General features: G+C 43.9%; 1 protein-coding gene across 5 annotated transcripts in view; it reads left to right on the top strand.

Annotated features, from left to right (window-relative positions):
* The first annotated feature begins 426 nt into the window (after positions 1-426).
* The window catches only part of SLC35A3 (solute carrier family 35 member A3), a 76,508-nt gene continuing 59,679 nt past the window's right edge, over positions 427-17,255 (top strand). Inside the window, exons 1-2 of one of the 5 annotated variants that reach the window (XM_002715839.6) lie at positions 750-898; positions 4,777-5,024. Coding sequence is in view for 2 of the 5 variants with exons in the window: in XM_089300301.1 (XP_089156427.1) it covers positions 15,039-15,083 (45 nt within the window). In the remaining 3 variants the exon portion in view is untranslated. Of the gene's footprint in view, positions 899-1,186; positions 1,365-4,776; positions 5,025-14,939; positions 15,084-17,255 lie in introns of those variants that run through there. The other 4 variants (XM_008264828.5, XM_089300302.1, XM_070077990.2 and 1 more) reach the window with 4 other exon arrangements.

Below are 17,255 nucleotides of genomic sequence, written 5' to 3'. Positions count from 1 at the left end.
ACAATTAGGGAGTGAACCAGCAGATTGAAGATCTCTCTTTTCTGTCTCTCCCCTTCCCCCCATTCCCCTTATAAATAAATAAAAAATAAGTAAATAAAAATAAATAAATGTTGTGAAAGGGGTCAACCAGAGAGGGGTTAGTCCCTTTTAACTCTGGGAGCCTCTGACTCCAGATCTGTCAGCTCTTTTTTTTTTTTTTTTTTCTTGGTTAATGGCACTAGGCTCACTGGTGGCACCGCTTTGGGTTTCGCTGAATCTCAAGGTTTCAGGGTGGGAGCAGCGGTCATTTCCAGATTACTGGTTCGCAGCGTGTGCCACAGCGAATCTTAGTTGCTTTCAGATCACTGCCAATTTTAGGAGCGTGTTCATTTGCTTGGGGATCCGCCTCCCCACTCACTCTCAGGGTCCTTTGCCCTAAAGGACTTTGTCCTTTCTTTAGCAACTGGTCACAAAAGCACCCTCGGCGGCGGGACAGTCCCGCAGAAGCCCGTGGCGAGAGTCACTCTGTCTGCCTTGTCCCCTCGCGGGAGAGTCCACAGGAAGCAGTGCCTCCAGCGGTCTCGCGGCGGTGAAGCCGGCACCGGGGGCCGCTAGCGGACCGGGACAGGAGCCGTCGCCTTAAGGGTCGGAGCTGGCAAGAGCGAAGCTGGGGCCGCCACAGCCGAGCCGGGAACGCCGTTTGCCCGGGCCGAGGCGGAAGCCGGAGCATTTGGAGGACGGGACCGCGGGAACCCGGAAACGCCAGGGCTGCACCAAGCTGGCAACAGCGACGGCAGCGGGAGCTGGCGGCGCTGCGGGTCAGCGGTCGCGGCGGACCCGGCCGACTCGGCAGCCTGGGTCGCCCGGCGTTGCTGAGCCGCAGCCCCCAGTGCGCGCAGCCGGAGGAGCTGCGCGGGAGGTGAGCGATGAGTGCTTCTGGCTAGGGCCGGACGCCCGGAGGCCGGCGGCTGCGGGGCGGCGCCGGCAGCTCCTGGCGGCAGCGGGGGGCGGCGTGCTGGGTGGGGGCCGGGCTTGATGAGAAGTCAGTCTGGGTGAAGCGGTCTGGGTGGGCGATCTGAAGTCCTGGCTAAACTGGGGAGGGAGCCGATGAAGTGACGCCTTGTATCCCCATCGGACGACGTGCGGAATGTGCTGGGTGGAGGAGGAAACAGGTCTTGAGGAGAGGGGTGTGTCAAGCGAATGAAAACGGCTGTGTGTGCCTCAGAGCCCGGGGCGCGCCGAGCCCAGCGGCCGGGCTGCAGGCTGGGGTCGATCCCTGCTGCAGCTCCCGGGGGGTGTGTAACCCGGTGGTGTGGACGGATCCACCCGAGGAGGACCCTGCGCTCAAGAAGCAGGGACTTCAAGAAATGGAAAGGATGCCCTTGGTGAGGCTGTTAGGAAAACGAGGGCTGTTTGAGGCCGCGTGAGATTCCCGGCAGGACAGGTGTGGGGGTAGCGATGGGGGGGGGGGGAGTGAAGAGGGAGGGTTTCACCTCCACCTTCAGGAAGGTTGGTGCACACGAGTTAAAGAATAATGTCGATGTCCTTTCGTGACTTTGTAGTAGAAGTTGAAGTGTTGTATTATGTTCTCTTAACGTCAGTGTTTGAAAATGGAATGAGAGTTAAGTCTTTTTTTTTATTCTTTGAAAGCCAACATTTCAACTGGTAGTTACAGATGAAATTTCATAGTTTCCAATTTGGTGCTCTTACTGTGGTAAACTCAGGTTGTTTTCTTGAATCCCGGGGGTGATTTCCAAATTGGTATTTGGGATCCTAACTTTCCTCCCAGGTGTTGGTTCTACTTCAGCATCTCAGATTCTGTTCTTTCCTTTTTCATCCTCAGGACCTTTGTGCTAAATAGGCTCTTCTTTCCTCTTATTTGGACTATAGCAGTAGCCTCCAAACTGAACTTGCTACCCTCAGCTTGTCCCACTTCTAGTCACCCCCCCATACTATTTTTTAAATTACAATTTATTTATGCATTCATTCAGTTTTTATTTAATTATGAGAGAGAGCATGAGTGAGCCAGAATGCTAGCATCTGCTGGTTCACTTCCCAAATGCCCTCAACAGCCAGGGTTGGGCCAGGCTAAAGACCACAGTCAGTAAATGAGTCCTGGTCTTCCACGTGGGTGGCGGGTGGGGGCATCACCTACTGCTTCCCAGGATCCACATGAGGAATACAGAGTGGAGTGGGGAGAGGGCAGCACTGTGGTGTAGTGGGTAAAGCCACTGCCTGCAGTGCCTACATCCCATGCAGGCGCGGTTTGAGTTTGCTCCACTTCTGTTCCGGCTCTCTGCTAATGATTGCCGGAAAGCAGTAGAAGATGGCTCAAGTCCTTGGGCCCCTGCACCTGCGGGGGGACCGGGAAGGAGCTCCTGGCTCCTGGCTTCGGATTGACTGAGCTCTGGCCGTTGTGGCCATTTGGGGAGTGAACCAGTGGATGGAAGACCTCTCTTTCTCTGTAACTCTGCCTTTCAAATAAATAAATAAATCTTAAAAAAAAAAAAAAAAAGTGGAGGATATTGGGCCCAGACATTTTGATTATGGGATGAAGACCACCCAAGAGATATCTTAACCTCCAGGTCAAATCCCCTTTCCTGTACTACTACTACTTTTTTTTTTTTTCTTTTAAACAAAACAAAGCATTTACTTGTTTTATTTCAAAGGCAGAGAGACAGAGAGAGGGAAAATCTTTCATTCACTGAGTCACTGTCTTAATGGCTTCAGTGGCTGGGCTGGGCCAGGCAAGAGCCAGGGGCTTGGAACTCCATCAGGGTCTCCCATGTGGATGGCAGGGTTCTAAATACTTGGACCCTCTTCTGCTGCTTTCCCAGGAGCATTAGTAGGTAGCTGAGTCAGAAGTGAAGCTGCTGGGACTTGAACCAGTGTTCTGATATGGGATGCCAGCATTGCAGGCAGCAACTTAACCCACTGTGACACAATGCCTGTGCATGACCCCCCACCCACTTCCTACTTGTGAAAGCTGAAGGTTTTATACCATTCTTTGGTGGTCATCCTCTCATGGTGACTCTGTTGACTCAAGAATATATTTAAAACTATTTAAGGAGGCATCAAAAGTCCTTCAAAATTTGAGTGTTTGTATGACTCCAGTAAAATCATATGGCCTTTTCATTCCTTATTGTTATTATTTTACCCTATATATCCTATTTTTTTAGCCAAATGAATAATTTGAAGTATAATCTTTCTGAACATGCTATATGCCTACCTGCCTTGATCTTTGCTTATATCCTTTTCTCCTACAAGGAAGGCCTTTTTTTTTTGTCTTTATTATATTTATTTATTTTTTGGACAGCCTTTCTAATCATATAACAATATACTTCTGAAGAAATATTTGTTACAATACATCATCTGTGGGCTGGTGTTGTGGCATAGTGAGTAAAGCCACTGTTTGCAATGCCAGCAACCCATATGGGTACTGGTTCGTGTCCTGGCTGCTCCACTTACAATTCAGCTCTCTGCTCATAGCCTGTGAAAAGCAGCAGAGGATGGCCCAAGTGCTTGGCACTCTGTCACCCATGTGGGAGACCCAGAAGAAACTCCTGGATCCTGACATTGGCCTGGCCTAGCCTTGGTCAATGAGGTTATTTGGGGAGTGAACCAGCTAATGGAAGATCTCTCCCCTCCTCACCTCTCCCCCCTGCTCCCTCTCTGTAACTCTTTCAAATAGATACATTTTTTAAAAAAATCATGTAATGAAAGTGTTGAACTCTTTACCTAAAATAGAGTTAATCTTATGTATATAAAGCTAAATGAATGTAGATCTTAGTAAAAAAAAAGACTGGAAACAGGAGAGGGAAGAGGAGAGGTAGGAGAGTGGGTGGGAGGGCAGGTATGGTGGGAAGAATTATTATGTTTCTAAAGTTGTATTTATGAAATGCATTATGTATTATGAAATGTATTATGAAATGCATACATTTTTTAAAAATCATGTAATGATTATTACATGATAAATTTTAATTTTATTAAATGATAATTTCATTAAATTTAAATTGAATTTTATTAAATGATAAATTTTTTAAAAATCATGTAATGAAATAAAGTCACTTACAGTGCTCCTGGAGATAAGGATAACTGTTATGGTGTCATCTTTTTTCAGATTTTTATTGATAGTCTTATATTTGAAAGTACTTTTCCATGTCTTACTACCTCATTTATTTCTAGAATTAAGTCTTTGAGATGGGACAGTTATTTTCACCTCCATTTTGTAGATAAAAATGTTGAAAACCAGACAAGCCCTACATACACTCCTTAGGCTGCCTCAGTAATATTTGAATAGACACTTTGTATCCACAAACATGTATCTTAGTAGGAACTGAATAGATTGAATGAATAACTAGATAAATAGAATGAAGGGAAATAATCTTTCAGTTGGAAGCCCAGTCTTTTTTTTTTTTTTTTTTTCTTTTTTTAAGGTTTATTCATTTATTTGAAAGTCAAGAGTTACACAGAAAGAGAAGGAGAGGCAGGCAGAGAGAGAGAGAGAGAGAGAGAGGTCTTCCATCCGCTGGTTCACTCCCCAGACGGCCGCAACAGCTGGAGCTGTGACAATCTGAAGCCAGGAGCTTCTTCCCGGTCTCCCACGTGGGTGCAGAGGTCCAAGGACTTGGGCCATCTTCCACTGCTTTCCCAGGCCATAGCAGGGAGCTGGATCGGAAGTGGAGCAGCCGGGTCTCGAACCTGCTCCCATAAAGGATGCCAGCGCTTCAGGCCAGGGCGTTAACCCACTGCTTCACAGTGCAGGCCCCTTCACACTAGGGTTCTTATGCCCTGCAGGTCCCTCAGGTCCCTGTGGCCAGGCCATCTGGCTACCTCTGGAGTGAGTCGGCTCCTCCAACATCTGGCCACACCGCTGCTGCACGGAGGAGGTTTCCACTCTTGGCCTGCTCACCCGGGTGGCTTGGGGTCTTCACATTCTGGTAGCCGACTGCGATGGCATCCCGGAGCACGACCTCTTTGGACGTTCCAATGCGGCGCCCCCTATCGGACCTTCCGGAAGCCCAGTCTTAATCAGTACCTGTGAAGTATGACTTTTGAACTTTTTAACCCTTTCCTGAAAATCTTAGAGAAAGAAGTTTCTATTTGATGTTGGTCAATTGTGGAATTCTTTTTTGGTGAAATTGCCAGAAATGTAAGAGTAAATTGTAGACCCATCTGGGCAACATTTCAAGCCTGAACATCAAACTAACTAGTTAATAATGTCATTCACTGCTGTGATTTATTTATTTTTATTTTTATTTTTATTTTTGACAGGCAGAGTTAGTGAGAGAGAGAGACATAGAGAAAGGTCTTCCTTCTGTTGGTTGACCCCCCAGTTGGCCACTATGGCTGGTGCGCTGCATCGATCTGAAGCCAGGAGCCAGGTGCTTCCTCCTGGTCTCCCATGCGGGTGCAGGGCCCAAGCACTTGGGCCATCCTCCACTGCCTTCCCGGGCTGCAGCAGAGAGCTGGACTGGAAGAGGAGCAACCGGGACAGAATCTGGCGCCCCAACTGGGACTAGAACCCGGGGAGCCGGCGCCACAGGCGGAGGATTAGCCTCGTGAGCTGCAGCGCTGGCCAACTGCTGTGATTTATTATTAAAGTTCAAATCAATATGAACTGGCAGCATAAAATTAGATTTCAGTCTTCAAAGAATAGATGCTAAGTAAATGTCACCATTCATGAAGGAGTATAGTACTACAGCTATATTCTAATTTTTTTATTTTTTTTTATTTTTAGACAGGCAGAGTTAGACAGTAGAGAGAGAGACAGAAAGAAGGGTCTTCCTTCCCTTGGTTCACTCCCCTAATGGCCGCCACGGCAGGCACTGTGCTGATCCAAAGCCAGGAGCCCGGAGCTTCCTCCTGGTCTCCCATGCAGGTGCAGGGACCCAAGGACTTGGGCCATCCTCCACTGCCCTCCTGGGCCACAGCAGAGAGCTGGACTGGAAGAGGAGCAACCAGGACTAGTACCCAGCGCCCCAACCGGGACTAGAACCCGGGGTGCCAGCGCCGCAGGTGGAGGATTAGTCAAGTGAGCCACAGCGCTGGCTTATATTCTAATTTTAATCATGGTTTTTAAAATGCATTTTGTTATATAAATTTGAGAATGGAATATAAAAATATGGGAATGACTTTAGAAGCTAGATGAATGTTATTTTTCTTTTTTTTTTTTTTTAAGATTGGTTTATTTATTTGAAAGTCAGAATTAAAGAGGGAGAGAAAGAGAGAGGTCTTCTGTATGCTGGTTCACTCCCCAAATGGCCACAATGGCTGGTGCTGAGCCAGACCAAAGCTAGGAGCCAGGAGCTTCTTCCAGGTCTCACACATGGATACAAGGACCCAAGCACTTGGGCCATCCTCCGCTGCTTTCCCAGGCACATTAACATGGAACTGGATCGGAAGTAGAGCAGCCAGGACTTGAACCGGCACTCATATGGGATGCCATCATCATAGGCGGAGGCTTAACCCACTATGCCAGCTCCAATATTATTTGTTTTTCTATCCAGATTGCTTGCCCAGAATTCTTATTGGTTTATCATCCATATTGGATATACCATCTGAAAGGAGATCCAAGAACCTGTTTAAGATAAATTACTGTATTATTTATTTAGAGACAAGCATTTTGATTGAAAAGTTAGGCTACAGGGACTGACTCAGTGGGTTAAGCCACCACCTACGATACTGGCATCCCATACCAGAGTGCCTATTTGAGTCCACACTGCATCACTTCCAATTCAGCTCCCTCCAAATTTGCTGGGGAAAGCAGTGGAAGATGGCCCAAGTACTTGGAGCCCTGCCACTGGCCTGGAAGACTTGGTTGGAGTTCCTGACTCCTGGCTTCAGCCTGGCTTAGCCCTGGCTGGTGGGTCTATTTGGGGAGTGAACCAGCTAAAGGAAAAATCTCTCTCTGTCTCTTTGCCTTTTAAAAAAATAAAATAAATCTTAAAGAAGAAAAAGCATGCTAGGCTAAAAGAAAGCTGAAACTTTTAGGTCATATCAGATAAAATGCTAAAACAAGTTCCTTCCACAAATAAAGTATCCTTATATGACTGTATTCCTACTGTGCCTAGCTTTTTCAATAGAAGTTGAATAGGAAATTTTTTCCAAATTCTTATGTGTTATAAGTCCAATTCCAAATATTTCTAGTAGCGTTTTTCTGTCATGAATAGGTTTTGTAAAGGTATTCAAAGAATAAGTCGTTGTAGATTAATAACCACTTTCTTTGATTTATGTTCTTTAATCATCCTACGAGATATGTACTATTATTACCACTTGAGAGATCAAGTACTTGTCTATAGTTATTAAGTGGTGGAGACAGGATGTGAACTCAGTCTGAGTTCAGAGGTATCTTCTCATAATCTATATGGACTGACCCTCTAAGTAGTTAGGTATGCTTAAATACAGGCTTTACTGAGAAGACCATGAGTTTCAACTGAGAGAAATCTTGGTTTATATCTGAGCTCTGACATGTTTTATGTACCTCAGTTTATGTTTTTATTTGTTTTTATTTGAGAGACAGAGTCACAGATGGACCCAGAGTCCTTGTTTGCTGGTTCACTCCGCAGATGCCCACAACTACCAGGACTAGGCCAGGCCAAACCCAGGAGCCAGGAATTCCAACCAGATACTCTGCTTAGGAGGCAGGAACCCAAGAACTTGTGCCATCATTTGCTGCCTCCCAGGAGTATTAGCAGGAAGCTGGGTCCTAAGTGAACAGTACCCTAGACATGAATCAGCAGATTGATGATCTCCCTCTGTCTATCCTTCCCTTTCTCTATGTCACTCTGCCTTTGAAATAGATAACTGTTAAAAAAAAAAAGTTTAGACTGTATCTGCATTTGGTAAGGAATCAGCTAAACCTTTTTTTAAAGATTCATTTTATTTATTTGAAAGGCAGAGTTAGAGAAAGAGGGAGAGACAGGCAAGAGAGAGAGAGAGGGGAATCTTCCCTCAACCACTGGGGCTGGGCCAGGCCCTACCCAGGAGCCTGGAATTCCATCTGGGTCTCCCACGTTAGTGACAAGGGCCCAAGTACTTCAGTCATTTTCTCTTGCCTTTCCAGGGAAGCAGGGAGCTGTGTGGGAAGTGGAGCAGCCAGGACAACTGGTACCCACATGGAATGCCTGTGTTGCAGGTGGTAACTTAACCCCCTGTGCTCAAATGCCAGCCCCATGGAATCAGCTAAACTTTACGAAAAGGAAAGAAATGTGGTCAGACCTACACTTTGTTGAGACTTATGCTATATGGAGGTTAAATTAGAATAGACAGTCTGAAGCCTGTCCCCAACAGATGGGAGACAGTGACGTAAGACTTGTTTGAATAAGGATGATTATTAGTGTAATTCATATTTTACATAGTATAAGATCATTGTATATATAAACTTTTTTAAAAAGATTTATTTATTTATTTGAAAGTCAGAGTTACACAGAGAGAGAGAGAGAGAGGTCTTCCATCTGATGGTTCACTCCCCAATTGCCTGCAAGAGCCAGAGCTGCGCTGATCTGAACCCAGGAGCCAGGAGCTTCTTCTGGGTCTCCCACATGGGTGCAGGGGCCCAAGGACTTGGGCCATCTTCCACTGCTTTCCCAGGCCATAGCAGAGAGCTGGATCAGAACTGGAACAGCTGGGACTAGAACCAGTGCCCATATGGGATGCTGGCGCTTCAGGCCAGGGCGTTAACCCACTGTGCCACAGTGCCGGCCTCAGTATATATAAACTTCTAAGACTAGTATACCTGGATATAGTTAAAATTTCATATTTAGAAAGGATGGTGGTTTTTGTTTTGTTTTGTTTTGTTTTGTTTTCTTTTTTTTTTTTAAAGGAAACCTTAGGGGCTGATGCTGTGGCACAGCAGGTAAAGCCGCCGCCGCAGTGCCGGCATCCCATATGCACACTGGTTCAAGTCCCAGCTGGTCCACTTTCGATCCGGCTCTCTATTACGGCCTGGGAAAGCAGTAGAAGATGGCCTAAGTCCTTGGGCCCCTGCACCCACGTGGGAGACCTGGAAGAAGCTCCTGGCTCCTGAGTTCAGATTGGCACAGCTCTGGCCGTTGCAGTCATTTGGGAGTGAACCAGCAGATGGAAGACCTCTCTCTCTTCCTCACTCACTCTCTATAACTCTGCCTTTCAAATAAACAAGCAAATCTTTAAAAAAAAAAAAAAAACTTAAAAAAAGAAGCAAGCTCATTGTATATGTTCTATTAAATTTCAATTTAATTATTTTCACTAAAAGGTACATTTTTGGGTTCCTGCCAGCCTTGTGGGAAACCTGGATTGTGTTCCCAGCTTTTGCTTGGCCGTTTGTAGAGTGAATCTGCGGTTGAGAGCTCTGTCTCTGTCTGCCTCTTAAAGTAAAAAATTTAAAAAATGAAATATCAAAGAAATTGATATTTCCTAAAATTTGCAGTGAAGGAATTACTTTGTATCTTTGATCAAGTCCTTATCTTCCCTATATAAATGTTATTGTTAACCATTTAGTTTTGTTAACAAAGTGGCTGGGCTTGGATTTTCCTTAAGAAACGATTTAGAGTAAGTTCATTCACTTGGTGTCTCTGTTTTGTTACCAAGTCCAGCATTTATTTTAAAAATATTTGTTTAGCACTTCATATGTTCTTCGTACTATTGTTTAGCACTTCATATGTTCTACGTACTCTTTTCAATATAACCTGGTTTACCTGATAGCTAATTAATTCTTTTAAAGTACTGAATCTTAATTTTAACCAGTCTTCCTCTGGAGCACATTAGCCACTTTTTGCCTGAGTAGACATAGAGTAGTAAACAATTAAAAATTACAAAAAATACACTTAGATCTGTATTTTAATTTCCTATGGCTGCAGCAACAATTACTACATATTTGGTTACTTAGAAGAATAGCAGTTTATTCTCTGATACTTTTAGGGGCTAGAAACACAAAATCTGCATCACTGAGCTGAAATCAAACTGCTCCCTCTGGCTGCTGTAAGGGAGTATCCATTCTTTCCTCTTCCAGTTGCTGGTGGCTGCCAACATTCCTTAACTTATACCTGCGTCATTATATTCTTCAAGGCCAGCATTTCTAAATCTCTTTATTCTATCTTCATATTGTCTTCTCCTCTTGTGTATATGTATTCTCCATTTTTAAAAAAATATTTATCATGGGCCGGCGCCGCGGCTCACTAGGCTAATCCTCCGCCTTGCGGCGCCAGCACAACGGGTTCTAGTCCTGGTCGGGGCGCCAGATTCTGTCCCGGTTGCCCCTCTTCCAGGCCTGCTCTCTGCTGTGGCCAGGGAGTGCAGTGGAGGATGGCAAAAAATTTATTATGTATTTGAAAAGCAGAGTTACAGAGAGAAAGAGACAGAGACAGAGGTCTTCCATTCTCTAATTAACTAGCCAAATGGCTGCAACAGCCAGGACTGGACCAGACTGAAGCCAGGAGACTCATCAGGGTCTCCCATGTGGGTGCAGGGGTCCAAGCACTTGGGCCATCATCTTCTACTTTCCCAAGCACATCAGGAGGGAGCTGGATCGGAAATGTAATAGCCAGGAGTCGAACCAGCATCCTTATGGGATACCAGTTATCCAGGCAGCAGCTTAACTTGCTGTGCCACAACATTGGTCCTTATAATCTCCATTTTAAAAAAATTTATTTATTTGAGAAGTAGAGTTATAGATAGAGAGATGAAAACACAGATTTTCCATTTGCTAGTTCACTCCCCAAAATGGCCCCAACAGCTAGGGCTGGGCTAGACCTAATTGGGAGCATGGAACTCCATCTGGGTTTCCCGCATGGGTGGCAGGGGCCCAAATACTTGGGCCATCATCCACTGCTTTCCCTAGTGTATTACCAGAGAGCTGGATTGGAAGTAGGACAGCTGGGACACAAATCAGTGCCCATATGAGATGCCAGTATTGCAGGCAGAGGCTTAACCCTCTATGCCACAACATTGGCCCCTTCTCTTCTTTATATTTTTTTCATATGTTTGCCAGCCTTCTTAAAGTACAGTTGACAAAATAAAAACTATATAAACAAGATGTATTGGTGATGGTTTGATATACTTTGTGAAATGATTACCTCAATCAAATTAATGAACATATTTATCACCACAAATACTTATGGATACGTGTGTATAGAGGTGAGAGCACAGGATCTACTCTCTTAGCACATTTTAAGTAAATAATACAGTATATTTTTAAAGATTTATTTATTTATTTGAAAGTCAGAGTTACACAGAGAGAGGAGAGGCAGAGAGAGAGAGAGAGAGAGAGAGAGAGGTCTTCCATCTGATGGTTCACTCCCCAATTTGCCGCAATGTCTGGAGCTGCGCCAATCCGAAGCCAGGAGCCAGGAGCTTCCTCTGGGTCTCCCACACGGGTGCAGGGCCCAAGGACTTGGGCCATCTTCCACTGCTTTCCCAGGCCATAGCAGAGAGCTGGATCAGAAGAGGAGCAGCCGGGACTAGAATCGGCACCCATATGGGATGCTGGCGCTTCGGGCCAGGGCGTTAACCCACTGTGCCACAGCGCCGGCCCCAATAATACAGTATTATTAACCATAGCCATCACTCTATATACTATGTCCTCATTTATGAAGGTATTTCAAAAAGTTAGTGGCAAGGGTAAGTATTTAAACTAGTGGTTAAGACACCCATATCCCACATCTCAGGACCTGGGTTTGTTACCTGGCTCTGGTTCCTCACTCCAACTTTGTGCTAATACAGACCCTGGCAGGCAACGTTTGATGGCTCAAGTGATTGGATTCCTGTTACTCATGCGGGAGACCTGGCTTCAGTACCTGGCTCATGGTTTTAGCTTTACCAAGTCCCAGCTGTGACAGGCATTTGAGAAGTGAGCTGGCAGATGGAAGATCTCAAAAATAAACTTATCTTTTCATTTCTTTCCCCCATGAACTTTCTGAAGTACTCTCATCATCTCCAGTTCACCTCTTATAAGATCACTTGTATGACATTGAGATGCCACCCAGATACTCTGGTCATCTTGAGATGCTTTACTTAATTTCATCTGCCAAGTCCCTTTTCCAAATAAGATAACATTTATAGCTTTCAGGAATTAGGGCCTAGTATCTTTAGGGGCCACTATGCAGCTTATGGATTCTTCAATCTTCAAGCATATTTCAGTGTGCTAGGATATAGAGATGGTAAAAATATGTAGAATATATGATTCTGGGGGGTGGGCATTGTGGTGCAGTGAGTGAAGACACCATTGCTTGGGAAACCTGCATTTCACATCTGAGCACCTGGAATTGAGTCTCAACTCCACTTTTCTTCTTCTATTTTTTTTTTTAAAGATTTATTTATTTATTTGAAAGGCAGAGTTTAGAGAGAGAGGGGAGAGACAAATCTTCTACCCACCAATTCACTCCCCAAATGACCCCAATACCCGGAGCTGGGCTAGTCTGAAGTCAGAAACCCAGAGCTTCTTCCAGGTCTCCCACATGGTTAGCAGGGGCCCAAGTACTTGGGCCATCTTTGGCTGCTTTCCCAGACACATAAACAGGGAGGTGGATTGAAAGTGGAGCAGCTGGGGCTCCAACCAGGGCCCATATGGGATGCCAGCATTGCAGGCAGTGGCAGCAGCTTTACCCACTGTCACACCAGCCCCTCCACCCCCCAGCTCCACTTTCAGTTCCAGCATCCAGCTAATATACACCCTGGGAGTCAGCAGATAATGGCTGAAGTCTTTGGATCCCTTGCCCTGGGCGATCTGGATGGAATTTCAGGCTCCTGGCTTCAGCCTACCTGTTGTGGGCATTTGGGAAGAGAACCAGAAGAAAAAAGAGCTTTCTCTTCCTCCACAACCCCCCTTCCCATTGATCTGCTTTTCAAATTAATGACAGGGGTGGGCACTGTGGTGAAGTAGGTTAAGCCTCTGCCTGCAGTGCCAGCATCCCATATGGACTGTGGCTCAAGTCCTGGCTGTTCCACTTCCAATCCAGCTCCCTGATAATGGCCTGGGAAGGCAGTGGAAGATGGCCCAAGTGCTTAAGCCCCTGCACCCACACGGGAGACCTGGAAGAAGCTCCTGACTCCTAGCTTTGGCCTGGCCCAGCTCCAGCTGTTGCGCCCATTTGGGGAGTACACCAGTGGATGGAAGGTCTTTCTCTCTGTCTCTCCTGCTCTCTGTAACTCTGCCTCTCAAATAAATAAATAAATCTGAAAAAAAGAAAAAAAGAGTATAGATTCTGAGATCCTGTAAAATTGTAAACTCAACTTGCATTTTATTTCGGTTTATCATGAAATCAGACTTTAGATTTTCAGAAATCCTGTCTCTGCCACTAAATGAAGTTTTGATTGGGGGCAGTTATAGAAGCTCTCTGATTCTGGCCGGCGCCGCTGCTCACTAGGCTAATCCTCCACCTTGCAGCGCCGGCACACCAGGTTCTAGTCCTGGTCGGGGCACCAGATTCTGTCCCGGTTGCCCCTCTTCCAGGCCAGCTCTCTGCTGTGGCCAGGGAGGGCAGTGGAGGATGGCCCAAGTGCTTGGGTCCTGCACCCCATGGGAGACCAGGAGAAGCACCTGGCTTCTGCCATCGGATCAGCGCGGTGTGCCGGCTGCGCGCCGGCCGTGGCGGCCATTGGAGGGTGAACCAACAGCAAAGGAAGACCTTTCTCTCTGTCTCTTTCTCTCTCACTGTCCACTCTGCCTGTTAAAAAAAAAAAAAAAAAAAAAAAAAAAAAAAAGCTCTCTGATTCTCTGCCTGGATCTTGGGCTGTGAATTTAGGCCTTAGGTTCATTCTCTTCTTTTTCCAAGTTTTCGAGTTAGAAGTCATCAGTGAACAAGAGTATTATACTCCTATTTCTGATAAAATGTCTGTGACAGCAGCTATTTGATCACTTAAAGCCTTATTTTGACTGTGAGTCTCTGCAGGTTAAAATTTAAGTAACTTCTATCTTTACAGCATGAACTACAGGTGTCTCCTTTACCACTGGTCTCTTCAGAAAATTGATCACAGATTCCTAACATTTTGATTCTGTTACCCTGGATCTACATTTGGTACCAATGACTATGTTAGTCAGGGTTCAGCCATTGAAACAGAAATTTATAATAGGGATAAGACTTTTCACAATTGTAGGAGAAGCTGGGGAAGTAAAGATCAAAAAAGGTGTTGGAGGGTAACTGAGAAGTCATTAAGCAGTGCTCCTGAAGCACTGGTGTGGTTAGGTAAGTCAGAGCTTCCAAAGGAATCTAAGAAGCCGGGCATGTCCTGCTGCAGAATAGGACCATGAAAGTGAACTGGTGGGAAAGTTATGGACAGCTGTCACCTCTGCATAGTCATCTTTCTGTTTCCCACTCAGGAGTCAGGTGTGGGGCATGGGCCCACTGTTGCCAGGAGGGTTAGCAGCTGGGAAAAAGAGCTGCTGTACAACAAGGAAGAGGGAGGACAAAGAAACTTAGCAGCATCTCTGTTTCTGTGTCGCCACATTTAACCCTGAGAGCCTTCAGAGTCAGGCTCGTGCTTTGCTTCCGTCTTTCAAATCTTATGTAGTTTTTGTGTATCCAGTACTAACCCGGGGTAATGCAGAGAGGATGTGAAGAAATATTTGAGTACTGTTGATTTTATTTGTATGTAGAAATGGAAATTCTGCAGTCTGTGAAAGAACAAGTTAAAAATTGACAGTTATAACGTACGTACAGGTGATATAGTCTTATATAAATAGACACGTAACACTTGACGACGAAAGGAAAGGAGAAACAATGAAAAGTTGTTTAACTTAGAATTGATTGATTTGCGCTTGCCAGTGTTAGTGAGCAAGAGTTTGCTTTTCCCAAGCATTTATGAGAGAACTAATTTAGTGGAGGTTATATCTGTTATAGAATTGAAATTCATGTGTGAATTACTTTTTACTCATTTCTTTCACTTACATAAAGAGTAAGATTTTTGGATTTCCCACATGATTGTTATAGATTTCAAGTATAGCATACTATTACTTTTGCTTTTTTTTTTTTTTCTGAATACCGAATCTAATTCTGAAGTGTCAGAAATACAGTCAGTTGTTATGAAATTTTTTTTATCATTATTTAACATAGTTACAGGTTTTAATTTAAAGTTGTGGCATCATGGAAGATAATGGACGGAATATTGGAACTGAGCTGAGCATTTCTGTATGTATTTACTTTTTCTATTCATTGACTTGGAAAACAATTTTACAAAGGATTTTTAATAGCACTGGTTGTTTTTGAGTACTTTTTGAATTTATATTTGTATAACACTTATAATTTGTGTGTTTTAATACATAGTCCGTCATGTCATTAACCTCTAGTAGACTACAGTAAGAGAGTATATTTCAGAAATAATATTTAGAAAATGTAATACAGTTTACTAAAAGTTGTAACTTCAAAATTTAGCCTTTTGTTTTTACAGTAGAAGAAACTTGATCTGCAGAATGTCTTAGGTGTTTATTGTCTTTAACAATATATGTCAACTTTATTACAGTTTTATAACATTTACTAGACATTTAGTTTTTTAAGACTTTTAATGACTAGAGGCAAATCAGCAAAATACAGATATTATTAGTAGAGTGGTAAACTTCATTCACAGATACAAAGATTATACAGACTATATTGGTAAGTGCCTAGAAGTAAGTTCATAGCAATATTGATTTTTAGCTTTATCTACAAAGATCTATCTTTGAAAAGAGAATAGAAATTATTAGTATATAGTGTTTTGGAACTTATTGCATATCTGTAACTTAATGATAGATATGAACAACTAATCTTTCAATATAATTTGGGGGTGTTGGTAGTAGTAGTGTACATCAATGGTGGATGTACATTATGTAGAGCATATTTTTAAAAACATTTAAAGCAACATAGAATTGTCTGACAAAGCTTTGTAAAACAGTGGGAGAACCACTTTAATGAAAATGAAAAATTTAATTAGCATACCAATTATGTTTAAATGAAGCTTCTGGAATGTTTGAAAACCATTTTTACTTAAGATGATTAATTACTGAGAATGTCTTTGAACTTTTGTACAAATTCAAAAGTAAATTGTAACTACCCTAGCATCCGGACTCATTAAATCCAAATGAATGGGGCTTAGGTAAATGAAATTTTGTTGTATGTTTTCCCGAAAAAGTGAGAAGAGATGTAAAAATAATAAAACTCAGCTTTACAAATATCAGACTTATCCAACAATAAAGCAAAAAGTAGTGATTAGTAAGCAAGTGCAAGATCTAAAAGGGTGAGGCAGACAATTGACACATCTGTAAAGACACCACTTGGGACATCCATATCCCACATCGGAAGGCCTGGTTTGAGTCCTGACTCCACTTCTAATTCTAACTTCCTTCTAATGTGAACCCTAGGAGGCAGCAGGTGATGGCTCAAGTAGTTGATCTTTGCCACCTATGTGGGAGACCCAGACTTAGCTCTGGACTCCTGACTTCTACTTAGCTGAACCATGTTTGTTGTGGGCGTTTATGGAGTAAACCTGCAGATGAAAGACTTCTGTCTGTCTCTTTTTCTCTATGATTCAAAATGATCCGTTATGGTGACTAACCATAGAAATATTCTTTGCAAATAGGACTATAAAAAATTTTTTTAAAAGGCTAATTTGTCTTTTATTGTTTGAAAGGCAGGAGGAGAGAGAGAGAGAGAGAGAGAGAGAGAGAAAGATGTGCCCTAGTTCACTCTCCAAATGCCTTTGGCAGGGCTTAGACCAGGAGCCCAAAACTCAGTCCAGGTGTCCCACATGGCTGGCAGAGCCCCAGGTAATTGAGCTATCACCCTGCTTCCCAGGGTGGACACTAGAAGGAAACTGGATTGGAAGTGGAGGTGGTACTCAATCTTGGGTGTTAGGATATAGGATGTGTGTGTCCAGATGGTGGCTAAAGTTACTGTATGGCCACAATGCCTGACCCAAGGCTTTTAAAAATTTTTATTATTTTTAAAATATATATTTATTTTCATCTGTTAGAGAGAAAAAGGGAGAGAATGGGAACAAATCTTCCATCCTTTAGTTCACTCCCCAAATTATTTTAACAGCCAGGCGGGGCCAGGCCAAAGCCAAGAGCCTGGAACTCCACCCAGGTCTCATAGATAGTAGGGGCCAAAGCACTTGAGCCATCTTCAAAGTGCTTGCTTCCCAGGATGCATTAGCAGGAAGCTGGATTAGAAGCGGAGCATACAGGACTATAATTTGCACTCCAGTTTGAGATGTTGGTATTCCAAGTGGCAGCTTTATGTGCTATGCCACAATACTACTCTAAGACTTATTTTAAAAAGACATTTTTATTCATTTATTTCTGGGACTGACAGAAAGAGAGAATATTC

The sequence above is a fragment of the Oryctolagus cuniculus genome, chromosome 7, assembly GCF_051225735.1.
Source record: "Oryctolagus cuniculus isolate XC-2025 breed Fujian yellow rabbit chromosome 7, ASM5122573v1, whole genome shotgun sequence".
Lineage (NCBI taxonomy): Eukaryota > Metazoa > Chordata > Mammalia > Lagomorpha > Leporidae > Oryctolagus > Oryctolagus cuniculus.
The sequence above is the reverse complement of the archived record's forward strand: the minus strand, read 5'-3'. Positions and strand labels throughout refer to the sequence as shown.